The 26,517-nt window shown below is 38.9% G+C and overlaps 2 protein-coding genes across 3 annotated transcripts in view; one reads left to right on the forward strand and one right to left on the reverse strand.

The window, feature by feature from the left end:
- wdsub1 (WD repeat, sterile alpha motif and U-box domain containing 1) overlaps positions 1 to 9,278 on the forward strand; it is a 14,962-nt gene extending 5,684 nt beyond the window's left edge. Inside the window, exons 9-13 of the mRNA XM_016556539.1 lie at positions 1,613 to 1,627; positions 1,943 to 1,972; positions 3,965 to 4,144; positions 8,066 to 8,200; positions 8,284 to 9,278. Coding sequence (XP_016412025.1) covers positions 1,613 to 1,627; positions 1,943 to 1,972; positions 3,965 to 4,144; positions 8,066 to 8,200; positions 8,284 to 8,435 — 512 coding nt within the window. The 3' untranslated portion in view covers positions 8,436 to 9,278. The remainder of the gene's footprint in view (positions 1 to 1,612; positions 1,628 to 1,942; positions 1,973 to 3,964; positions 4,145 to 8,065; positions 8,201 to 8,283) is intronic.
- A 6,275-nt stretch (positions 9,279 to 15,553) lies between these two features.
- The window catches only part of LOC107743188 (protein TANC1-like), a 44,002-nt gene continuing 33,038 nt past the window's right edge, over positions 15,554 to 26,517 (reverse strand). The window contains exons 14-24 of one of the 2 annotated variants that reach the window (XM_016556361.1): positions 25,592 to 25,756; positions 25,120 to 25,201; positions 24,216 to 24,349; positions 23,982 to 24,105; positions 23,281 to 23,456; positions 23,049 to 23,181; positions 21,283 to 21,312; positions 21,108 to 21,199; positions 20,644 to 20,790; positions 19,807 to 19,907; positions 15,554 to 17,483 (exon numbers count right to left, since the gene is read on the reverse strand). In XM_016556361.1, the coding sequence (XP_016411847.1) occupies positions 16,280 to 17,483; positions 19,807 to 19,907; positions 20,644 to 20,790; positions 21,108 to 21,199; positions 21,283 to 21,312; positions 23,049 to 23,181; positions 23,281 to 23,456; positions 23,982 to 24,105; positions 24,216 to 24,349; positions 25,120 to 25,201; positions 25,592 to 25,756 (2,388 nt within the window). In that variant the 3' untranslated portion in view covers positions 15,554 to 16,279. The remainder of the gene's footprint in view (positions 17,484 to 19,806; positions 19,908 to 20,643; positions 20,791 to 21,107; positions 21,200 to 21,282; positions 21,313 to 23,048; positions 23,182 to 23,280; positions 23,457 to 23,981; positions 24,106 to 24,215; positions 24,350 to 25,119; positions 25,202 to 25,591; positions 25,757 to 26,517) is intronic. The other variant, XM_016556434.1, reaches the window with a different exon arrangement.

The raw sequence follows: 26,517 nt of genomic DNA on the forward strand, positions 1-26,517 counted from the left end.
CGGTTTTGGCTTCGGCCAAGAATTTTCATTTCGGTGCATCCCTATTTATATTGTATTTATTTACAGAGGTATATTATGTCACACTTCACACTTCTCTAGTAAGTTTCGTCTGTGTGTGAAGACAGCAGCGCAAATCTGTGAATGAATGTTCCGAAGTGAAAAAAACTTCAACGGAATAAAGTTGAATGGAATTGAATTGAATTAAAGTTGAATAAACTTCAACTTTACTGTTCAGTGCACTGATGTCAGACTCATTTTGGATAATAAAGTTTATTGTTAAATTGTTAAATGCCCTGCCTCCATTACATATCTCTGTCACGTCATTATAAGTGTTTGATCACCACATTTGAGTGATCATTGCAAAAAATGTGTGTATATATATATATATATATATATTCTGTTTATGTATATACTGTATTCTATATATAGTACCAGTCAAATGTTTGGACACACGAATGGGAAAGTGTCCAAACTTTTGAATGGTATTGTATTATAATATACACAAAGAATATCGGCCGATATGTCGATATCGGCCTTTTTTTAACTCCCTAATATCGGTATCGGCCCCAAAAAGCCCATATCGGTCAGGCTCTATTTTAAACTCTGTAACCCTCTCAAAAATATTTCTATAAAAGGGCAATTCATTTTTTTTTTTTTTTTTTTAGAAAAATATGCTCTGGTCAAGCTCAGGCACATAAGGGTGTCAGTTTAATTTTCATAGTTTACAAAATTGTTTAGATAGATTGATTTAATTATATGAAACAGAATGGAATGTTGCTAATACTTTCTTCAAAATGAAGTCACTTCATCAGGATGATGTCATTAAGGACCTGTCTTTTGTTAAAGGGACATTGTCAGAAGACTAACAGGGTGCTAAATAAAATTGAGGACAAAGAGGAAACTTATAAAATCATTGCCTTTTAAAATACGTGTTTTTGATCAGAAAAATAGAATAAAATAAAGAAAAACCTGGAATATTTCTTAATACATTGCCAGTGTGTTAAAAGGGATGTGGCAAAAACGGCAACATCTACTCAAAACAAAATAGTAAAATACTTTCAAATTAATTCCATGTTCAATTTATTGCAATTGATGTTTTTAATAAAAACTAATTAATGATTCCCAATATTTAAAGGATAGTTCACCCTAAAATAAAAATTCTGTCATAATATACTCACCCTCACTTTGTTCCAAACCTGTATGCATTTCTTTCTTCTTCTCAAAAACAAAACAATATATAAATGGGAACTGAAGCTATTTAGACACCAACATTCTTCTAAATATCTTCTTTTATGTTCCACATAATTTAGGTTCTCAGTTAAATGATGAGAATCTTCATTTTGGGGTGGACTGTCCCTTTAATGATCTTAAAAACAACTATGAGTTTAATATTTTATATAGTATATTAAATAATATATGATGGAGGTAAAAAAAAAAACTACTGCAGAGAAGGAATGACTCACACACACACACACAAATTCCTATTGCTTTGAAAAATTATTTTTCTGTTTTATTTGTTCTAAGAACGATAATAATGATTGTTTGTTCAACAAAATGATTGTTTGTTTTTCTTCTTTTGTCATTTTCTCCTGTTTGATTCCTGAAACTGAAGGCAAATCTGTTCCTGGTGAGTGTGTATTATACGTTTTTATCGTTTGTTTTGGCTTTAACTAACAAACAGTATACAAAAACTGGCACTCAGGGCACAATAAATAAACTCAACAAACAAACACTTGACAACAAAAATACAAACTGAGCAGTGTTTGCATTGTTCTGTTACACTGCTAAAGCTTGTGTTTACTGCTGTTATGGAGCTCAAGAGATACAAATAATATAATATATTATAAACAAACCATAACCTAACTATGATGTCTGCTTGTAACCTAAAAACTGTTCCTGAATTCATGTTCAATTATGCTTGTTCCTGTCTTCCTCTTTTCAGATGAAGCTGCTTCGGTTTCAAGCAGTGGAGGTAAGAGAAATCCAGACCATACAGTACATTGGTACATTAAAAAAAAAATTTTTATTTATGGATTATTTTTACACCTGCAAGCTCAAGTGGGTAAAGAATTGCACAACAACGCCAAGGTCATGGATTTGATCCACAGGGAACATATGTACTGATAAAAAAAATACATAACTTGAATAGTAGCTTTAAATAAAAGTGTCTGCAGAATGAATAAATTAAACTTCTGGGGGCCGTTTTGTTAAAGCAGCACTATGTAACTTTTTCTGTGTTCAAAATTTGCAAAATGTATATAATGAGCGAGTACATCATGAATTCATCTTCCAAACCGCGTTTTTGTCTTATTCCGAATCACTACGGTACACTTATAATAAGTACTTATATTTGGACTATTGTAGCCTGGTCGGGTCGTCACCGCTGCGGAGTAACATACCTGCGTGAATCGCCATAGACAAACTTGGAGAAGTAGCTCCGGTTGGAATGTTCTTCCGCGGGATGTGTGCAGTTCTGTTTATTAACCGCTAGAGCGCCAAAAGTTACATAGTGCTGCTTTAAAAGACCTAAACTTAGAGAAGTAGCTCCGGTTGGAATGTTCTTCCGCGGGATGTGTGCAGTTCTGTTTATTAACCGCTAGAGCGCCAAAAGTTACATTAGGCTGCTTTAAGTAAATCACACGCTATTGTTATCTGCATGTAATACTGCTGACCATGTTCAGTAATTACTCACCGCTATTCAAAGACACAGGAGAGGTGAAGTATCCAAACGAATACACAAAGAAGAAGAAGAATGCGATGTATTCTTCTCACGGCCTTCAGAAGTTTCTCTGGGGTGATTGATCACAGCAGCAGCCTTCAGTCCAAACACAGTGCGCTCCGTGAGCTCTAGTGGGCTTTACTTACTGTCTGGTTTAACTGCATGTGTGTGGAGGAAATCTGATGTGATCTGCATTATGAATAGCAAAATAACAGCTCTCACACACCAGGAAGTCAAAGTATCCTGAGCGGATACATGCTGTAGAACATTCCACCTCATGATTTATGCATTAGATGCAGTTTGAGAAGTGTTGACCTGCAGTCTCATTAAGAATTCACTCTTCGTCTTCGGCTTAATTCATATTAGTTTTGCTGATACATTTCACATGAAATGTTAGATTGTTCACGATAACAAAAAAAAATGACTTTTTTCAAAGTGGTCTTTGTTTTTCAGGTGGAAAAGCTTTAGTACAATTTCCAAGAAAATTTAAAATATAATTACTCTAAAAATGTCAAATAACAAGTAAAATGTAATACATTTTTCATACAGCAATTTTTCAGTAATCAGTATTTTATTATTGCAAATGTCATGAATTATTAATTCATATAATTCAAAGATTTACCAGGAGTGTCAAGACATGAAAATATACCATTATCTGATATTTTAAGATAAAATTGCACACAATCACCAGGGGTCCTCTCTGTTATGTCATTTGCTATTACATGTTTTTGATTTGGTGGGGAAAAAAATATAAAACCTTATGCTTAATTATTTAATACAGTTTTCCTTTTAAGATATAATTTTTTTCTCATTATATCATCAGGACAGTTGTCTCCCAAACATCCCAAAAAATTAAAAATGAATTTTAGTTCAGAAATTAAGAACATGTTCATCATAGAATAGGTGTATTCCCATCATTATATGTATGAATTGCATTTTTTAAGTTATATTGTTGGGCCTTTTATGCCTTTGTTAGATAGGACAGTCTAGATGAGACCGGAAACAACAGGGAGAGAGAAAAACTTTGCATGCCTGAGGTGCAGCTACATTATATGTCGAAGGCTATTGCTGCAACTCAAATGTATTTTTGTTTTTTAAATACATTTAAATACAAAATACATTAAAAAACACAAATTTTATATTTGTGTTTTTTAATGTATTTTTGACTAAATTAATAGATGGGACAAAAAAAGTGCATGTCCTTGACCATATCCAGGTAACATACGTCCTGTTGCTGTCTGTCAGGCAGGAAGTCGAGTGGACACTCCAGACTGATGGTGAGCGAGTGGTCTGAGGAGGATGTGTTGGCATGGTTACGTGAGGAGGGGCTAGAGGCTGTGATTGACATGTTTAAATCCAATAACATCGATGGAGAGGAGCTGCTCTCTCTCACCAAGGAAACCCTCAGCTCCGAGCTGCACATTGGTAAAATGACAGCACATACTACTCCGGATCTGTATTCATCTCCCATACCTTGCTGTAGATTCTGGATGTACTCTACATATACAGTATGTGTCTCTCTCTATGTACTGTATATATGTGTGTGCATATATATATATATATATATCATAATCATAATAGGTGGAAAGCATGCCATAATAGTGTAGGAACTACGTTAACCTCCTCTAAATGTTACCTCAGCTGATGTCATCAGGAGTTATATAAAAGTAACATGGATTTTGCCATGTCTTTTATACATTACCTAATAGGAAATCTTGATCAAGTTGTGTTTTTTAAGGGAAAAAATCATGGAAAAAGTGGCCAACATAATACGTAATCCTAGAGATTGTAGGGAATGTAAACATGGGATTTATTGAGTTATGTAAAGCACTTGCCTGTGTGGCATCCAGAGAAGAGTTTGTGTGTATTAAAGCTGATTATTTCCGCTTTAGTCCTAAAACCAGCAGCTATTTACAGAAGAAATCCAGTCCTAATGTGCACTTCTGAAAATATAAAGTGAAATAAATCAGTCCAATTCACGACAGTAAAATCACCCCATTTCATTTGGCATGACATTTGAACAGACTTTACTTGATTTGATTTCTCTGCTGCCCACTGTGACATCAGGCCATTGTGCCTGGTTTCCTCTGAACAGCCAGAAGCAGATAGTCATGAGCAGTGGTGTGTGGTGGGCATATCCGCTGGACGTAAACAGCGTAAAGTCGTTATTTTTTTTTCTTTTGCGCACAAAAAGTATTCTCGTAGCTTCGTATAATTGCGGTTGAACCCCTGATGTCACATGGATTATTTTACAGATCTCCTTGCTACGTTTCTGGACTTGGGAACATTTCAGTTGCGTTGCTGTCTGTGCAGAGTCAGATAGCTCTCAGATTCCATCAAAAATATCTTAATCTGTGTTCCGAAGATGAATGAAGGTCTTACGGGTTTGAAACGACATGAGGGTGAGTAATTAATGATAGAATTTTCATTTTTGGGTGAACTAACCCTTTAACCTCTAAATGTTACCTCAGCTGATGTCGTGTCATGTCATGAGGAGTTATATAAAGTAACATGGATTTTCCCATGTCTTTTATACATTACCTAACAGGAAGTCTTGATTGAGTTAGGTTTTTTTTTTCAGGAAAAATCATGGAAAATGTGGCCTACATAATGTGTAATCCTAGAGATTGTAGGGAATGTAAACATTGGATTTGTTGAGTTATGTAAAGCACTTGCCTGTGTGGCATCCGGAGAAGAGTTTGTGTGCATTAAAGCTGATTATTTCCACTTTAGTCCTAAAACCAGCAGCTATTTACATAAGAAATCCAGTCCTAAATGTGCACTTCTGAAAATAAAGTGAAAGAAATCCCTATCCAATTCACCATGAGAGTAGAATCACCTAATTTCATTTAGCATGACATTTTAACAGATTTTCTCTGCTGCCCACTGTGACATCAGGCCATTGTGTCTGCTTTTCTCAGTGCAGTCAGATGCAGATAAAGCAGTGGCATGTTGTGGGCTGCAATAATGAGAAGGCAAAGTCCACTCTCCGAGTTTGAAATTTAGTCCTATAGAAGGTCTTGTGCATGCACACAAAAGTAACTGTAGCTGAGCACCCAGTAAATAGGTAATTTACTGGTTTACAGGTAATTAGTGATTTATAAGTACTTATAAATCAAACTCAAATGAGATGTTTGACAGAAGTAAAGTCATTCTGAGTCTCTGTATGGTGGATTTTAACTATCACCAACAAGTGAAGCACTGTCTAGTAAATAGTTCACAAATAGTAACAGGAACTAATGAATTTTTACATTTAATTATTATATTTTAATTATAATTATATTGTTTTTATATGATAGACATTTTTCATTTTCTGTGCAATTTGATGCAGTTTGCTGCAGAAATAAATACTGCATCAGTGTCAGCCTCACTATTTACTAAACCTAATAATTCCTGCTATTTGGTTTTATTGAACTCAGTGTAAAATGCATATTTTATGTAGCTTTATTTGTAAGTTATAATTGTTACATTTACTATAAAAATTTCATATGTATTTTGTTCCAACATTTTCAAAGTCCCACTTTGAATCTTATTTAAATCTACAGTAAACACCAAACATATAATAACTGTCGCAGACAAAAAGCTGCATGTTTAATTTAACTGAGCTGTTAAATTTAAGTGTTCGTTGAACACAGATCGGCATTTAAATGATACATTATAAATTATACATTAATTAGACATCATTTTGATGTTAAATTTGATTCATATGTGACAGAATTTCGTAATGTCCCAGTGGTATAGTTGTTCACTTTTAATAAGTCTATTTTCACCAGTTATGTCCATTCAAGTTGATTTTTGCGGGGTGCTTGGCTGTTACCATAGTCCTATGAGGACACTTGCTCTTCACCTTTATTTTGCTATTACCCATCACATTCATGCTACACTTTAGGTGCTCAACACCACAGGATGTTTCTGCCACAGGATAAAAATAAAAAGGTAACTGTGTCTTTGTCACAATTCTGACTTAAAAAAAATAAAAAACTTAGAACTGCAAAAGAACAGATCTACAAAATGTAAACTCTCAATTCCTAAAAACAAAGGTCAAACTTACATTTAGTCATTTAGCAGACGCTTTTATCCAAAGCGTCTCACAAATGAGGACAATGGAAGCAATCAAAATCAACAAAAGAGCAATGATACGCAAGTGCTAGAACAAGTCTCAGTTAGCTTAATAGTATACGTAGCAAGGTTTTTTTTAAATTATATAATAAATATAAAGAAAACAGACAGAATAGAAAAAGAATAGAGCAAGCTAGTGTTAGAGGCCTTTTTTGCTTTTGTTAATTGTATAATAAATAAAAAGAAAACAAATAGATAGAATACAAAAAGATTATAAAAGCTAGCTTTATTTTTTTTTAGAAAACAAGCAGTAAATTAATAAAGTGCGAGTCTAAAAGGGACAAGTTTTTTTTTTAAAGAATAGAATTAGAATAGAGAGTGCTAGAGTTAGAGGGTCAAATAAAGATGGAAGAGATGTGTTTTTAGCCGATTCTTGAAGATGGCTTATGACTCATTTGCTCGGATTGAGTTGGGCAGGTCATTCCACCAGGAGGGAACATTTAATTTAAAAGTCCGTGAAAGTGATTTTGTGCCTCTTTTGGATGGCACAATAAAGCGACGTTCACTTGCAGAATGCAAGCTTCTAGAGGGCACATAAGTCTGAAGTAATGAATTTAGGTAAAGCGGTGCAGAGCCAGTGGTGGTTTTGTAGGCAAACAACAAGGCAACAAGCTGAGATGCGAGCAGCTATTGTCGGATCATCAGGATGGAATGAGAGGTAGAGTTGAGTGTCATCAGCATAGCAGTGATATGAAAAGCCATGTTTCTCTTGCAATGAATGGAAGAAGGAAAACCGGTAGTTCTCTAAAAGAGATGAGTTAAGGTGGGTTTCTTAAGTAGTGGGGTTATATGAGCCTTTCTAAATGATGAGGGAAAAACACCAGTGTGAAGGGATGTGTTAATGATGTGAGTGCAGGTACAACTGCAGGAGAAATGGCTTGAAGGAGATGAGATGGAATAGGACTTAACTTATAACTTGTGAGATGTATACTCAGAATTCAGCGAAATTGCATATTTTGTTTTTGTTTTAAACTCATGCTCATTTATTTTTGCCTTATTTTGCCTTTGCCTGCTTACAATAATATTAAAGAATTGCTGTTTGTGCTGCACATTATGTCTACATTAGTTCCAGTTTCTGCCCAGCATTTACAGAAAGAGTGGGACACTCGACTGAAATTGGAGGCCAAACCACCGCTGTTCTGTTAGCACAGATGTATTGATACATGTACTTGAGGGTCCCACTTTTCTGTGATTGGGAGGTGCTGAAGTGTTCTTGTGCTCTCTCAGAGTCTCTGGGCCTGCGGAGTAAAGTCATGAAGAAGATTGAGGAGTTAAAAATGGCACCTGTCTCTAACGGCACTCCCGACGAGTACCTCTGTCCAATCACGCGCGAGATCATGAAGGACCCAGTGATCGCTGCCGGTGAGTGTCTGAGAGTCTGTTTACTGCTTGACTGGGGATTTTGTTTTGAGTTGAAACATTTTCTTCTCGTTTTCCGCCTGCAGACGGCTACTCGTATGAACGGGAGGCCATTGAGAGCTGGATCAACACAAAGAGCCGCACCAGCCCTATGACCAACCTGCCCCTGCAGACCACTCTTCTGACACCCAACCGTACGCTCAAAATGGCCATTTTACGATGGACCACTTGTCAGTGATTTCAGATAATAATGATCCCAGAACAGAAGTCTCTCTAGAACTGGATCACCATGGCACTGATTTGAGATCAGACTGGCGTTAGACATTAGCACGCTGTACATTTTAGCGCTTTAGCTTTTAACAGACTATAGTGATGTCTCAGCTCTTGACTTGAGCTCAATTTCAGCCTTAATCCTCAGAGGTGTTCCATTAGATGTGATGGGAGCTTCATGCGATCCTCCATCCGCAAAGTGACGGTAGTTATGTCACAGGAAGACTGAAGAGCAAGTGGTCCATAATCAGGCTAAAACTACGAAATGCTTCTCCAGCATAACACAGCAGAGTGTTGAGTGGCCTTAAACATCATAATAAATGTTTATCATCCCCTTTCTGCTCTATAGCGGACAGTTTGCTAGCATAATTATACTGTTTCTAGCACATAATTATGATTCCTCCTGCAGCTGTTCTCTATCGCTCATCGTGACTCACAGGTCTGAATATAGGTGAAATTCCTCAAGCGATTTAGTCTTATTTCATGAAATGATTTTTAGGCTGAGCTATTAATCATTTAAAGGGGTTATGCGTGCCAAATGATGTTGCTCCTATGAAGTAGTTTACATGCTTAAAATCAGGTATACGTTTATTAGTGGATGATCATTGTAGCCAGTTAAGTGACTGGATTTATAGCTTCACTACTGTATGCTATATATGTATATGACTGCACTGATGACAGTCTGGACCTTTACCTTCATGAGCTGGTGGGTGGTTCATGCTCGGATAAACCTGCTTTGAGACTGAAAGCCATGCAGAAATAAAATCAACCTGTTGTACAGCTGACTTTTGGCTTGTGATTCATTTTAATATTAACTGATGGTGATACATTGTTGTTCATGTACAAGTTGTATGACATGTAACTTGTCCTACACAATTGTGCAACTGTATGATAAATCATGCATTTTATTGAAGAAGAGTGTTATTTTAAGTAATCAGATTTAGAAATTGAGAAAAAAATCTTTGGGACTTTGGGATAGGCATTTGGCAAACCATTAAGCAACCATCTGCAGTAACAAGTACACACAATATCCAAGCAACCACATAATACATTAAGAGCTAAGTAGAGGTGCATACAATGGTTCTTTAGTTAGCATAGCATTGTTTTTCTTCATTTTCTTTAATTAGCCTATACCGATACTACAAAGGTTTTAAACACTGCATTGCCATCTATCGACATGAATCTGTATTATCATCTCATGAGTAAATTACACTGCTACTAGTGAGTTTTAGAGAGTGGGCTGCACTATTCATTACATTACCTGTCCAAAAAGCAGCAGCAACTTGGCCATCACTACTCAGGATTTTTTCAGTCATCAAATCTTTCCACCTTGTGTTTTTGCTGGGGTTTTTTTTGTCTTTGTTGGTTTTTCCGTCTTCTGTCCTCTTCTGCTTCTTTGGCTGTACATTCAGGAACTGATTCTCCTGTTGTCTCCACTGGTAAAGCACGATAATAAGCCTGTTCCATTGTCTAATTTTCTTTCTCTTATCACCAAACAACAAGTATGCTACTAGCTTACAGTACTAGCTTACCGTTTTATAGTGGAAGTGAATGCGGGATGACATGTTTTGTTTGCTCTCTCCTCTGCGCTATGTTCGTCACTTTTCACTGGAGCTTAATATCAGAACTATGGTGGGAATTAAGTTATTTTATCACTTTAAGCAACACAGTGTGATAGTAAGATAGAGATTCCAACAGAAAAACGAAGCTACAATCGCAAACCACTCAGCAGCACGGCAGACAGGAACCGGAAAGAGTATATCTGTATTTATAACTCCGAACAGTATTTATAACATGACTCCGATTGTATTCGTCTGAAAGAAGAAAGTCATATAATCTAGCTTGAGGGTGAGTAAATATGAGGTAATTTCCTTTTTGGGGTGAACCATCTCTTTAAATATTTGATTAATTTACTATCCCTTTAAATCTTTGATTAATTTACTATCCCTTTAAATCTTTATGATTAATGCTACCAATTAAACGTTAAAGGGGTCATCGGATGCAAAATTCACTTTTACATGTTGTTTGGACATTAAATGTGTGTTGGCAGTGTACACATCCACCCTATAATGATAAAAAATCCACCAAGTGGTTAGTCTTATTCCATTAAATGATTTTTAGGATGAGCTATTAAAACCAGCCAGTGTTTTTTTTTTAATCCCTATAAATAATGTCCCCTTTCTCAAATCAAGCCGTTCTCAGCTTCTTGGCTGTGTGACATAACACAGACCCAGGCCCCTCCCACGATTGTTGATTGACACTGGCGTTTTACCTTAGACCCGCCCCGAGTGAGCTGTCATCAGTCCGCTATTGTTTCAACGCCGGAGCAGGTGTAGACAAGAATGGCTCCTAAGCGATTGAGGTGTTCTGTTGTTGGATGTAATAATGAACATAGCAGTTATTTACTCACGACACCTGAGCCACTGAAGATGCAGTAGATTACTTTTGTTTTGTTGAAGGGAATGTGGCTAAAAGTTCCACGGCTAAAGTAAACAGTCTCATGAGAACTGTTCATCAGTTGTCACCCCACGGAAGAGAGGGGCGGAGTGAGAAGAGCTCATTAGCATTTAAAGGTGGGGTAAGCGATTTTTCAAAAACGCTTTAGAAAACGGATTCGTGCCAACTAGCAAAACAAACTTGTAGCCAATCAGCAGTAAGGGGCGTGTCTACTCATGACGTGGAGGAGAGAGAGTTCAGTGCACGTAGCGAGCCGAGCGACAAAGATAGAGATGGCGGAAAAAAACAAAAGAGGAAATCGTCTGTGGAACAAAAGAAGGCTTACGGCAAGAAGTAGGACCCGTGTAAATATCGGATCAGCTTTCCAGCGCTGGAGAGAACTCAAGGAGCGGAAGGCCTGCGATCGGACGCTGAGGTTGCTTTGTTTCTTCTCGATAGGTGAGTAACACAGTGTCTAAATTCTGTCTAGTACACTGGACGTGACAAAGCGACCGTCAGCTATCAAAATAGGGGCGAGACCCTTTTGGGGTAGGGGCGTGTTTGTTTTGGTGATTTCAAATGTCAACATTGGCTACCAGAAATTGCTTACCCCACCTTTAAAGAACCATGCACTAAAACGGCTTGCTGTGTGCAGAGATGTTTTTGGCAAGGTAAAAAGGGTGTTTTTTACACTACCATTGAGAAATCTTAACCAAAGTATGCTATAGACTTTTAATTAAGACCCTAAAGAATCATATCAACTTGTGGAAAATGGGCATCCGATGACCCCTTTAAGGACTGGCTCTCATTATAGTATTTTTTTTCTATAGTTGTGCAGTAACAGTCACTTTATGACTATAAAAATAAGACAGAAATGTAATAAACTAATAACTAAACGGAAGTCTTAAACTGGGGTTTATTGTATATGTTTCTGAAATATTCAAGTACAATACGTAACAGCCCTATACATGAAATTAATTGCAAATAATGTACATACGAAATAACATCTATGTCCTCAGACACCTGAATATGGTTCACCAAAACATGCATGTAAACCTGGTCTCATTTATACAGTTCATATCAATCTCACAATCATAGTGGTATTTCATAATATATAGCTGTGCAAAAATAACTAATATATAAAATATAATATTGTTTTAATCGGACAACCAAGCCATAAATAAATGAGTCCAAACAGTGAGTAGTTCATGAAGAAATACAACACGCTTCTCCTCAAACACACACACACAGACTCACCACCTTTCAAACAGGAAATGCTTTTGAATACACACAGGGCCGGTCCACAATCCTACTGTAAGAGACAGTGTTTCATCTTGGCAGACGTCCTATGTCCTTACTGAAGTCTAAAGTCAGGTCAGGTATCTTAATACATTATTAATAAATCATCTGTATCATATCTCAGCTCTCTTTTAATGTGCAGATGCAGCGTTGCGCATTTAAAATGTGCTTAAATACCTCGGAAGCTGTAGTTGTAAACAGAAATGCAAGGCAATCTTTTACTCGTGTGCGCTTTCCAGGAGCACACACACAAAATGCTTTAAATTTAGTCTTCAAAACGACTCAAATGACATTGGGTTTGTTGATGAAAACCGCAGCTCCTATATTAAAGACTGTAAATAACTTGTGCTTAACGTAAAGTATGAGTTCGTAGCTACACGTTGGACTCAATAAAGGAGCGTTTAGGTTTGATGGAACTGATCAGGATGGGGTTGTCCCGGGCCAGGCTGGCCTGCTTGTGTTTGGTGTCGTTGTAGTGCTGCTGGATGGGGTTACTGTCCTTGTATCCAGACCCAGGATGAAACTTGTCTGGGTGAAACTCTGGTATATGTGTGCTGTTATGGATGGGCTCCTGATAAGCGCTCGTTTTAGCGTATTGGAGGTCACTGGTCAGTCCCTGCGAGTGCGTGCTCATGACAACACCTACATTGTGACCTACGAGCCCTTCTGGCACAAGTCCTTGCCAGCCGTAACTGAACACCAGGTTGCCATGATGGCCTTGTTGCTGCTGGAAACGTGCAGTCTTGTCAATGACGCCCATAAATGGGCGTGACTTATGCTCCGATTGCCTCGTGCCGCTGTCAGCACTCGCCACAGAATTGCGCATGCGGCTGGTTTCCGCCAGGTTTCCGCTGGAGGAGCTGGACACTCTCACGCTGCTGCTCCTGCAGAATTCCCCCCTTGGCTCGATGCTGCCTTCAGCCTTCTCTGCATGACCAAACTGAGTGCTGCCCTCTCTGGTACCACCGAGCGGACCCCTCTCAACACTGCCAATGTCAATGCAGGGCCCTGCTCGGAGTGAGGCGGGCCGGTGGCGGCTGGGCATGGGGCTGGACCCGGCGCTCTGGGGCGTCCTGCCCTCGGCGTGTAGCGAGCTGCTGTACTCTCGGTTTTTCATGCTTTGAGCCTGTCTGGACGGAAGACGCCTGTGGGTGGCCCGTCCGGGGGCAGCTGTGGAGACGGCGGACTGGGCATCCGATATCGCCAGGCCTAGAGAATCAGGCAAGGTGCAGCTCTGATGCCAGCTCTCCTTCCTCTTCTCCTGCCTAGAGGATTCTTGCTCACGTCGCTCCTCCTCCTCCTCATCTGCCTGCAACATGTTTATGCTGAGGCTGTCTGGGCTTTTCTCCAAACTCTCAATGTCCTGGTCATCATCATCATCGTCATCGTCATCTTCTTCCTCGTCGTTGTCTTCGTCATGGTGTGAGGGGTTGCTGTGAGAGGTAGGGTGTTTAGAACCCTGTCGCTGCAGGTGTTGGCACTCTTCCTCCACACGTGCCAGCAGACGTCTGATCTCTCTGTTACTGGGGCACAGACGCGCAGCTTCATAAAGATCAGCCAGCGCGGCTGCAAACTGCCTGAAAAAGAGTGAAAAACAGAGGAACTGGTAAATAATTAATCATTATATATTATAAACTATATGCAGTAGATGGTATAGATATATGCTCTCTCTCTCTCTCTTTGGACCTAGTAAGCTGCCTCACTGTCTACTTCCTACACAGGAAGCAGCCTACATAAACAGGATCTGGAACCACAATGTCCTCAGTCCCGGAACGAGCTCTGTGTGAACAAAAGCCAGAACCAATGCCGTAAAGGGTGTATCGTAGTGATGACGCACATTATCATGCAACTCTTTTACCGGGTGTTTTTAAGGGAGATCAATGTTCGCGACAAAAAAAGGTCGTAGGCAGCAGCTTTAAAGCGACTGGTTAACATTCACATCTGATTGACAATTATACATTGGCACGTGGAGAGGTTAACACTGGCCTGTGAGCAATAGTTTAATGGTCTGTTAACACACATCAAGTAAACTTTTTAAATGGTCATGACTCCTAACTCAGGATAAAAAAGTGCTATTTAATACAAGTTCAACAGAACACCATAGATTGAGCTCTCTTTATTAATTCACTTAATGTTGAGAAGGTAGACTTTGTGGAGGACTGTAATTAAATAATTTGGAAAGCTGTTACAGAAGTAGGTGTTCAGTGCAACTTCAGTAACTACATGATAATTCAATCTTTGAGTGATGAGAAGATACTGTATAGCCTGGGGACATCGTCATGTGTTCCTTATGTCCCAAATAAATTGTATGACCCTGGGAACATGGGAATCACTCTGTTATGCGGGCTGTTTTAATACGTTTTGGAGCTATAAATAGTATAAAAGTGTGATTGACTGTGCTAGTCAACAAAGCAGACGGCTCAGATAAACCATCTGCATGACCGCTGTTCATTACAAAGCAGATTTAAGGCAGTAGTGCTATACTTGAGTGAATTGTATAAGTCTGTTCCGCTGTGCAACTAAGTGCATGACGGTTCCCAGTTTGTTCTGGTGTATTTGTTGCTCTTAGCTTTCAGAAAAATGTTACAGCTGTAAGTGTTGGATGTTTTCAAAAATTTGTAAAGTGATCAACTGTAAAAATAAAAAAATACCACTTCATAACAAATAGGTTACAACCCTGGTACTATAATAAAGCTCAAAAATACTTAACACACACACAAAAAAACTTTTTATAATGTAAACACAATAAATTACTATAATACACTGAAATATAGTGTTATGCATCTAAGCATGGCTTATGAACAATCAGTTAATTGGGCCAGCCTAAAGGGATAGTTCACCCAAAAATGAAAATTCTGTCATTAATTACTCACCCTCATGTTGTTTCAAACCCGTAAGACATTAGTTCATCTTCGGAACACAAATTAAGATATTTTTGATGAAATCCGAGAGCTTTCTGACCCTGCATAGACAGCAACGCAGCTGACACATTCAAGGCCCAGAAAAGTAGTTAAAATAGTCCATGTGACATCAGTGGTTCAACCTCATTGTTATAAAGCTACGAGAATATTTTTTGTGCACAGACAAAACAAAAATAATGACTTTATTCAATAATTTCTTCTTCTTTTAAAGATGTCCTTACTACCTTTCTGGGTCTGGAACGTGTCAGTTCTGTTGCTGTCTATGTAGGGTCAGAAAGCTCTTGGATTTCATCAAAAATATCTTACCTAATTTTTTTCTATAATTGTGCAGTAACACAGTCACTTTATGACTTTACAAAAATAAGAAAGAAATGTAATGAACTAATAACTAAATAACTTAAGTCTAAACTGGGGTTTATTGTATATGTTGCTGAAATATTCAAATACAATACATGAAATTAATTGCAAATAATGTACATACGAAATAACATCTATGTCCTCAGACACCTGAATATGGTTCACCAAAACATGCATGTAAACCTGGTCTCCTTTATACAGTTCATATCAATCTCACAATCATAGTGGTATTTCATAATATATAGCTGTGCAAAAATAACTAATATATAAAATATAATATTGTTTTAATCGGACAACCAAGCCATAAATAAATGAGTCCAAACAGTGAGTAGTTCATGAAGAAATACAACACGCTTCTCCTCAAACACACACACACAGACTCACCACCTTTCAAACAGGAAATGCTTTTGAATACACACAGGGCCGGTCCACAATCCTACTGTAAGAGACAGTGTTTCATCTTGGCAGACGTCCTATGTCCTTACTGAAGTCTAAAGTCAGGTCAGGTATCTTAATACATTATTAATAAATCATCTGTATCATATCTCAGCTCTCTTTTAATGTGCAGATGCAGCGTTGCGCATTTAAAATGTGCTTAAATACCTCGGAAGCTGTAGTTGTAAACAGAAATGCAAGGCAATCTTTTACTCGTGTGCGCTTTCCAGGAGCACACACACAAAATGCTTTAAATTTAGTCTTCAAAACGACTCAAATGACATTGGGTTTGTTGATGAAAACCGCAGCTCCTATATTAAAGACTGTAAATAACTTGTGCTTAACGTAAAGTATGAGTTCGTAGCTACACGTTGGACTCAATAAAGGAGCGTTTAGGTTTGATGGAACTGATCAGGATGGGGTTGTCCCGGGCCAGGCTGGCCTGCTTGTGTTTGGTGTCGTTGTAGTGCTGCTGGATGGGGTTACTGTCCTTGTATCCAGACCCAGGATGAAACTTGTCTGGGTGAAACTCTGGTATATGTGTGCTGTTATGGATGGGCTCCTGATAAGCGCTCGTTTTAGCGTATTGGAGGTCACTGGTCAGTCCCTGCGAGTGCGTGCTCATGACAACACCTACATTGTGACCTACGAGCCCTTCTGGCACAAGTCCTTGCCAGCCGTAACTGAACACCAGGTTGCCATGATGGCCTTGTTGCTGCTGGAAACGTGCAGTCTTGTCAATGACGCCCATAAATGGGCGTGACTTATGCTCCGATTGCCTCGTGCCGCTGTCAGCACTCGCCACAGAATTGCGCATGCGGCTGGTTTCCGCCAGGTTTCCGCTGGAGGAGCTGGACACTCTCACGCTGCTGCTCCTGCAGAATTCCCCCCTTGGCTCGATGCTGCCTTCAGCCTTCTCTGCATGACCAAACTGAGTGCTGCCCTCTCTGGTACCACCGAGCGGACCCCTCTCAACACTGCCAATGTCAATGCAGGGCCCTGCTCGGAGTGAGGCGGGCCGGTGGCGGCTGGGCATGGGGCTGGACCCGGCGCTCTGGGGCGTCCTGCCCTCGGCGTGTAGCGAGCTGCTGTACTCTCGGTTTTTCATGCTTTGAGCCTGTCTGGACGGAAGACGCCTGTGGGTGGCCCGTCCGGGGGCAGCTGTGGAGACGGCGGACTGGGCATCTGATATCGCCAGGCCTAGAGAATCAGGCAAGGTGCAGCTCTGATGCCAGCTCTCCTTCCTCTTCTCCTGCCTAGAGGATTCTTGCTCACGTCGCTCCTCCTCCTCCTCATCTGCCTGCAACATGTTTATGCTGAGGCTGTCTGGGCTTTTCTCCAAACTCTCAATGTCCTGGTCATCATCATCATCGTCATCGTCATCTTCTTCCTCGTCGTTGTCTTCGTCATGGTGTGAGGGGTTGCTGTGAGAGGTAGGGTGTTTAGAACCCTGTCGCTGCAGGTGTTGGCACTCTTCCTCCACACGTGCCAGCAGACGTCTGATCTCTCTGTTACTGGGGCACAGACGCGCAGCTTCATAAAGATCAGCCAGCGCGGCTGCAAACTGCCTGAAAAAGAGTGAAAAACAGAGGAACTGGTAAATAATTAATCATTATATATTATAAACTATATGCAGTAGATGGTATAGATATATGCTCTCTCTCTCTCTCTTTGGACCTAGTAAGCTGCCTCACTGTCTACTTCCTACACAGGAAGCAGCCTACATAAACAGGATCTGGAACCACAATGTCCTCAGTCCCGGAACGAGCTCTGTGTGAACAAAAGCCAGAACCAATGCCGTAAAGGGTGTATCGTAGTGATGACGCACATTATCATGCAACTCTTTTACCGGGTGTTTTTAAGGGAGATCAATGTTCGCGACAAAAAAAGGTCGTAGGCAGCAGCTTTAAAGCGACTGGTTAACATTCACATCTGATTGACAATTATACATTGGCACGTGGAGAGGTTAACACTGGCCTGTGAGCAATAGTTTAATGGTCTGTTAACACACATCAAGTAAACTTTTTAAATGGTCATGACTCCTAACTCAGGATAAAAAAGTGCTATTTAATACAAGTTCAACAGAACACCATAGATTGAGCTCTCTTTATTAATTCACTTAATGTTGAGAAGGTAGACTTTGTGGAGGACTGTAATTAAATAATTTGGAAAGCTGTTACAGAAGTAGGTGTTCAGTGCAACTTCAGTAACTACATGATAATTCAATCTTTGAGTGATGAGAAGATACTGTATAGCCTGGGGACATCGTCATGTGTTCCTTATGTCCCAAATAAATTGTATGACCCTGGGAACATGGGAATCACTCTGTTATGCGGGCTGTTTTAATACGTTTTGGAGCTATAAATAGTATAAAAGTGTGATTGACTGTGCTAGTCAACAAAGCAGACGGCTCAGATAAACCATCTGCATGACCGCTGTTCATTACAAAGCAGATTTAAGGCAGTAGTGCTATACTTGAGTGAATTGTATAAGTCTGTTCCGCTGTGCAACTAAGTGCATGACGGTTCCCAGTTTGTTCTGGTGTATTTGTTGCTCTTAGCTTTCAGAAAAATGTTACAGCTGTAAGTGTTGGATGTTTTCAAAAATTTGTAAAGTGATCAACTGTAAAAATAAAAAAATACCACTTCATAACAAATAGGTTACAACCCTGGTACTATAATAAAGCTCAAAAATACTTAACACACACACAAAAAAACTTTTTATAATGTAAACACAATAAATTACTATAATACACTGAAATATAGTGTTATGCATCTAAGCATGGCTTATGAACAATCAGTTAATTGGGCCAGCCTAAAGGGATAGTTCACCCAAAAATGAAAATTCTGTCATTAATTACTCACCCTCATGTTGTTTCAAACCCGTAAGACATTAGTTCATCTTCGGAACACAAATTAAGATATTTTTGATGAAATCCGAGAGCTTTCTGACCCTGCATAGACAGCAACGCAGCTGACACATTCAAGGCCCAGAAAAGTAGTTAAAATAGTCCATGTGACATCAGTGGTTCAACCTCATTGTTATAAAGCTACGAGAATATTTTTTGTGCACAGACAAAACAAAAATAATGACTTTATTCAACAATTTCTTCTCTTCCGTGTCAGCCTTCGATGCGCGTTCATGACAACACATGCGTGCGATGCTCCTGATGCAAGAGCCGGCGTTCAGCAGCATCGCACGCATGCATTATGGTACTCCTGTAAACGCACGTCAAAGACTGACATGGAAGAGATGAAATTGTTGAATAAAGTTATTTTTATTTTCTATGCGCACAAAAGTATTCTTGTAGCTTTATAACATTACGGTTGGACCACTGATGTCACATGGAATATTTTAACGATGTCCTTACGACCTTTCTGGGCCTTGAATGTGGTAGTTATTGCGTTGCGGTCTATGGAGGGTCAGAAAGCTCTCGGATTTCATCAAAAATATCTTCGTTTGTGTTCTGAAGATGAATGAAGGTCTTGGGGGTTTGGAACGACATGAGGTTGAGTAATTAACAACAGAATTTTCATTTTTGGGTGAACCATCCCTTTAATGCTAGACTAACCTACTGTACAAACTAGCTTTTTAAAACATTTTGTTCAAAAAAACAGAAATACATATTAGCAGTCCATGACTCATTTCAATTTTGATTACTTGGTAATCAGAGATGTCTAAATTCAGCACATGAATCAGACCAGTGACTCCTGTATTGAATTTTGTCCAATTTACCAATTGGGTCAAACTGATTGATTAAAAAGAACTACACAAATGGAGAATTTTGTTGCGCTGTATGTTTGGTTTTGAAGAGACAGCACAAACAACCGAAGTAATTCTCCTTTATCAGAAACAATTCACATGTTCCAAGCCAGCATGAAGGTTCTTTACCTGCTACTCCTTTTGGCTCTGGCACGTGCATAAAATGCCTCATAGGACTTAGGCTTGAGCTCGAGAGCCTTGGTGGCAAACTCCTCAGCCATGCCAAAATCCTGTCAAGAACAATTGTGAAAGGAAGAAGAGAGAGAATTTGAGTGACAGGAAGAAGGAACGGGGGGGGAAAGAAATGAAGACCAAATATCAATCACGCAAGTTTTAATGCTTTGTCTTAACTAGACCCATGAGAGCGGTTAGTGCACTCATGGCAGCACTTCTGCATTCTGGTAGTGATGTGTGCATATCAAGGGGCTGAATTTACTTGCTCACATTCTACCTCAGTCCTTCATTCTGCTCAGGTGCATGAATCTGAAATCAGGAGACTCTCGTTTAAATTCTGTCCTTGAGTCTGAGGTCAGAGTATCAATGAAGAGCCATAACTGTCAGCCCTAATGATGCACTTTAAATGTTTAATAGTGGCAGATCTTATTAAAATAACCATTAGAACTTCAGGTTGCCTGTGTAATTAGGAAACACGTAGCAGGACACATAGTGACTCTCTCTTTATCTCTCTCTCACATTCACGTAATCTGCTGCCTAATTGCACTCAAAACACTTCTAAGAACAGCTTGTGAGGCTCATCTCCTGAACCTAGGCAAACCATTACAATTATCCTGGAGGAGAAAATGAGTGTGCATGTGATCAATATAAAATGCCTATATCCATTTAATATACTTAATTCTGTTTGTTAAGGCACATAGAGATGTACTGTCATCCAACAATCGTTAGGGATGTTATTGAAGCCTTTAACCTCTATCCACTGAAGTTACACATGTACTTTGGTTGACATACATTGGTTTTGCGGCGGCAGCGGGACAGGTTGAGATACAGGGAAACCCGGAGCTCCCTGAATGCCTTCAGGTCTTCCCCGAAACCTTCCCTCGGGAACTTCCTCAGTGCATACTGATACCTCTGAGCGGCTTCCTTCATCTTCCCTTTCTGAGAAAGAAGGACAGAAGGAATACATGAAAAAAAAAGAAAAAAATGAATGCTTCAGAAAGTCTCAGAGAACCTTCATTGAAATTTACTGATCATAGTTTAAATGTGGTATTTCCAAGAACACACTGTAGTAACTACAGGTAAAACCACAGATGGCTCTTCAATACCATGGTTAGATCAATGCAATTGTGCTTCATGTAAAGTAAATCTAGCATTTGTTATTAAAAACAGCAGCCTAAACACTTCACAGACATTTAAAAAAATATATATGCACGTTTATAAAAAAATGATAACTTTCTATTTTTAGATCTACAGACCTTATAAAGCAGGTTTCCCTCCTCCATGAGTCTCTGCAGAAGTATGATGAGGATGTCGGGTTTGGAGGTGGCCATGGCCCAGGCAGCGTTACCTTCAAGAGAGAAAGTGAGACGTCAGTCCTGACAGTCAATAACACACAGACGACTCAGAGTATGACTTTCCTAATTCTTGTACCTGATCGTTCATGAGGAGATGTTCTGTAGCCTTTAGCAGTGATAGTGACAGCAGAACAGAAAGAAAGAAAAAGAAAAAAAGAGAAATAAAGCATAAAGAACAAATGCAAGGAAAACTCGAGAAGAATAGATGTGTGTTGGAATTTGGAAGAAATATAAACTACCATTCAAAATTTGGGGTTGGTTTTTGAAAGAAGTCGGTTATGCTGAATTATTTTGATTAAAAATCCAGTAAAAACAGTAATACTCTAAAATATTTTTGCAAACTGTTTTGTATTTTAATATAATTTAAAATACATTTATTCCTGTGATGGCAAAGCTGGATTTTCAGCAGACATTACTCCAGTCTTCAGTGTCACATAATACTTCAGAAATCATTCTTATGCTGATTTGGTTCTCAGCAAACATTACATATTACTATCAGTTCTAAAAGAGTTGTGCTGCTTAATATTTTGGTGGAAAAGTGTTTTTTTTAAAGATTCTTTAAAGACTTTTCATTAATGTAAAGTATTAATGTTTTTTTATTTTACTAACCCCAAACCTTTTAACGGTAGTTTATATACTGTTAAGCGATAAGGTATGAGAAACTGTGACTATATTCACAATATACAGTAGCACAGTTATAAAACAATTACTACATAAAATCAGTTTTTAAAAACTATATAAAGCAGTTTCATAAAGCAGATCCATCATGTGCCATCCTTCCACTTAACTATATAATTCATAACGTGTAATCTATGGCTAATAGTTACACAGCTACTAGGCAAACTGGTGGTTTGCATAACGGTTCTGACTATATCAGGTATTTTAGAACAGCTGAAATGTTGTATCAACCAATCAGCATCCAGGACTGGAATTGCCTATTTATAATAATGAAATAAAATGTTAAAACTGCAGAAGTGCCACTTCAGGCTTACTTTAGGACAACTACAGTAACTTAAGTATAAAAGTATTCATTGGCAGACTTTCTAAAACAAAACCTCTTGAGATGGTTTGGATGAGAGTTTGACATAAAAAAATGGAAACTAGATCTTTTTGCTTGTTCTGCAGTATTATTTGTATAGCAAGGGGAAATGAGCAAGCAAAAAACTGCTAACCTCTACATTGCTCCTTTCTAGTGACTAACTGGAAATATCAGCTAATGCTAATTTAAAACATGGGTCATTTTTCAGTGGTTATGGAGCTTGCTCACAAAAGTGGGAGATTTTCCTTTTCCCCAATCCACAAAGGAGCTTTTCTGAACCATGTCTAGTATGTAGACAAGACAAATCGCACCACAACGTCATTAAAATGCGTCTGGCAAAGTCATTGCCATCATCAACCCCAGACTGGCAGAGACAGTCTCCGTTTCAGATGTAATTAGACGTTTTTAAACTGGAGGGGGAATATGCTCTCCTAAGGTTTGCACTCTGTGCCTTTGAGTAGAAAGCTGAGTGGACTTCGCTATAAAAGCCTTTGCCCTGACGCAGAGTGTGAATGACAGTCCCATACATCACCGGCGTCCTACTTAACTGTGGCCCAACAGTCCTGCAAGGCTCTTCTGCGAATATGGCCTGGTTTCAATTGCATTTAGGACTCGGCAAAGGAACGCTGTGCTTTTACTCTCCGAGAAAAGGGGAGAACAAATGGAACTCACTACATTCTAGATTTAGAATGGACAAGCCCCTCCTGAGAACCTGACTGTGGCGATCTAGATTCTAGAGGACGGCACACGAACCCAGGAGATATAAAAGAATGTGTGTCATGATGTTCTGAGGTGAGACTCACCCAGTTTAGCCCCTTTCTTCAGCAGAGTGACCACGACTGAGGTGTTTCTGCTACCGATGGCCCGGTCCAGAGGTCTCATGCCGCTGTAGTCCATGTGTTCAATCGCCGCTCCGCACTCGACCAGGTAATGCACCTGAAAACAGATCGCACAGATATGAACCTGGTATAATACTGAGATAAAGTGTCCGTGTGTGGTTGTGTGTCCACACAGAGAAAGGTTATCTCGGCTTACTATGTCCGCGTCTCCGTAGAAAGCAGCCAGGTCCAGCGGGGTGCGCCCGTGCTTATCTGTGTGGTCAATCTGAGCTCCCCTCTCCACCAGAAACTCAACCACTTTTTTCTGCCCTTTCAAACACGCCCACCCGAGCGGGGTCAGACCTTCTTTATCCACTGCTGTCATACATGCTCCTACAATAAAAACACAATCCTTATAGACTTTATTTGATAAAAAAACTTGAGACACACACAGTGGATTGGGGGAAACACCACAAAGCCTCAAGATGCATTTTTTTTTAAAAAGTTGAATTTTTTTTTTTAACTTGCACCACTTTTTACAACTCCGTCATGGGTGAGATGCTGCAAAAGATGCAAGTGCAACGGTCAAAGATGTCCATCTAGCATGTATTTACATAGAAAAACATTGGAAAAGTAGTGTAGTAGAATGAAAAAACACGTTCTATGTGAATTTACAAAGAAATCAGTAAAGATTTCACAGCAAAAACACATGTACCATGACTTAAAGGTGGATATTTTACAGTTATACTAAAAGGAAATTAGATGACAGAAGGCATGTAGTAGATTCTGTACAATATTTTCAGCAAAGTTTTGATCATGTTGATAATGGAGAAGCCTTAGAAATTTGCATATCAAATACGATACAGTAGGCTTTATAGGGCTAAGTTAGATAAGGACATCCGAGTCATGATTACTGACCCTGTGAGAGCAAGAAGTCCACGGTCTCCAGGTGTCCCTCGCTTGCAGCCACCATCAGTAGAGAGCGACCATGTTTATCACTGCAATTCACATCTGCGCCATGCTGCAGAAACAACTCTGCTATCTAGAAAAGAGAGAAGAGAGAAGGAAAGTAAGAGAGATGAGAGATGTCAATGTAAAATGACTTTTTTCTAAATAAAATGTTTTTGTTTTCTGTGTAATAATGGGACTTACCGGTGTGTGTCCATGTCGAACTGCATTAAAGATGGGTGCCACCCCTCTGCGGTTAGTCTGTGCTACACTGGCACCTTGATCCAGCAGGAACACACACCCCTCTAGTTTGCCCCGGCCAGCAGCAGCGGTTAGAGCTGGAGAAGATGTGCATGCTTAAAACGATGATCTAAACAGCACAACAGACTCTATCGCTGGGAAACTATCACTGTGTCCGAATATGACTACTTCCCTACTATACAGACTGTGAACAGTATGCTAAAACAGTGGTATGTCCGAATTCATAATATTCATAGCTAACTGAGACTTGTTATAGCACTTGTATATCATTGCTCTTTTGTTGATTTTGATTGCTTCCATTGTCCTCATTTGTAAGTCGCTTTGGATAAAAGTGTCTGCTAAATGACTAAATGTAAATGTACATTTTAAAAACAGTTGGCCAACAGTAGATGACCTACTACTTCCACTGAGATTCTGGAGTTTGCTCTCGATGGACACTTTACTATCCCATGAAGCCATGGGAGAGGAGTTGTGAATAGCAACGAAGTGAGGCAACTGACGCTGGTCGGTCATGTGACCGCAACAATATGGCAGATAGCAGTAGCATGTCCGAATTTTATTTATAGTACTCACATTCATACTATACCTGTAGAACATACTCTTTTAACGACTATGAAGTAAGTTTTAAACCAAACGTAGTATGTACTAGACAGTATGCGATTACGGACACAGTTTATGTCTGTGTGTTTTTAAATCTTTCAATACTGCATTAAATGACAACTTTTACATGTCAATTATGTAATAGAACAATGGCTCATAATTGTTTTACACTAAGACATTAATTGTATTTTAACTACAGTAAAAGATGAGAATAATGAATGCAGTGTAATGTGGTGTATTTACAAACCTGTTTCACCCCACAAAGTATCATGACCGTCAATCTGCACTGAAAATTCATCATTGTTCAATGCAAGCATCCTTTTTATCACCTGTAAATACAAATTAATATGTGTGATGTAAAAATTAATATAGTGATGATTCAAGATAGTATGTATTCAATATCTGGGTGTTGAGTGTGTTTGGGTTTAGTACTTGTGTTTCTAACCTAGATTTACTTAAGGAAAAATGCTGAATAAACAGAAAACCTCTAAATCGAACAAAAACTCAAAAATGGCACAGAAATCATAAATAATGTTCTATTATTATTATTATTTATCTATAGTGGTCTAATTCTAAATAGCCTAATCTAAAAACAGTAGACAATAGTCTATGGTATATGCCTATTTTGATAGCTAAATGAGGGAATGTGTGTTTGGTAACTGTTTGTTGTGTGTAAGTGCGGTGTGCGGTATCCTGTGTGTAGAGTGCGTCTTCAATACCTGTGTGTGTCCCATGCTGGAGGCAGCGATCAGTGCCTGCTGCAGTGCCTTGCTTTTGAGGTCTGAACTCCACTCCTGCTCCAGAAGATACTGCACAATCTCAGCATGACCCCGCAGAGCAGCGTGAACCAGTGCATACTGACCGCTCTTATCAGCATGATCCACCTAATGCACATAACAAACACATACTGTATGTACACAGCTTTACTTATAAACCTGCACTGAACACATTAATGATAATAAAAATAAATTTATTTCCTAATTACTTTCAGCTTAAAGGGGTCCTATTATGCTCTTTTACAAAGTCTTGATTTTGTTTTGGGGGTGCACTAGAACAGGCTCTCATACTAGGTTGTTCCAAAAACACATTATTTTTCACATATTTTACACAGTAATCATCTAGTTTGTCATACTGCATTGTTAAAGCTGTCTTCTTATTGACAAGCTCCTGTTAATAAATAAGTGGTAAAGTTCCTGCAGTTCATCTGTAATACTTGCAGAAGGTAAAACTGAGGAGGAACACCTTGTACACTATACAGTACACTGTGTGCAAAAATTATTTAAACATTTTACAATATAAACCTTCCACAGTTTGAAAACAGCAGAATTGTTTATGTAACCAGTTACCAAACCACAAAATAACTGTACTTTCTTTTTGTTGAGTTCAGTTTGATTGACATTTACATGCACACTCTATGAAGTATTTAAAGTTAATGAGGACAGCAGCATTTAATGACGGTCTACATTTTCCCTCATTATAACAAAACAATAAAATAAAAACGTTTTTCCATAAAAATGCATTTCCCATTACTATATGGGGGTTTTCACAGTACAGTTTTTGACGTGCACCCAGTTGTATTTGACATCAGAATTAAGTTAAATTGGATAATGTGAACACTGTTTTCTATGAGGGGCCGTACAAGCCA

This window comes from Sinocyclocheilus rhinocerous, unplaced genomic scaffold (assembly GCF_001515625.1).
Source record: "Sinocyclocheilus rhinocerous isolate Xijiao unplaced genomic scaffold, SAMN03320098_v1.1 scaffold2596, whole genome shotgun sequence".
NCBI lineage: Eukaryota > Metazoa > Chordata > Actinopteri > Cypriniformes > Cyprinidae > Sinocyclocheilus > Sinocyclocheilus rhinocerous.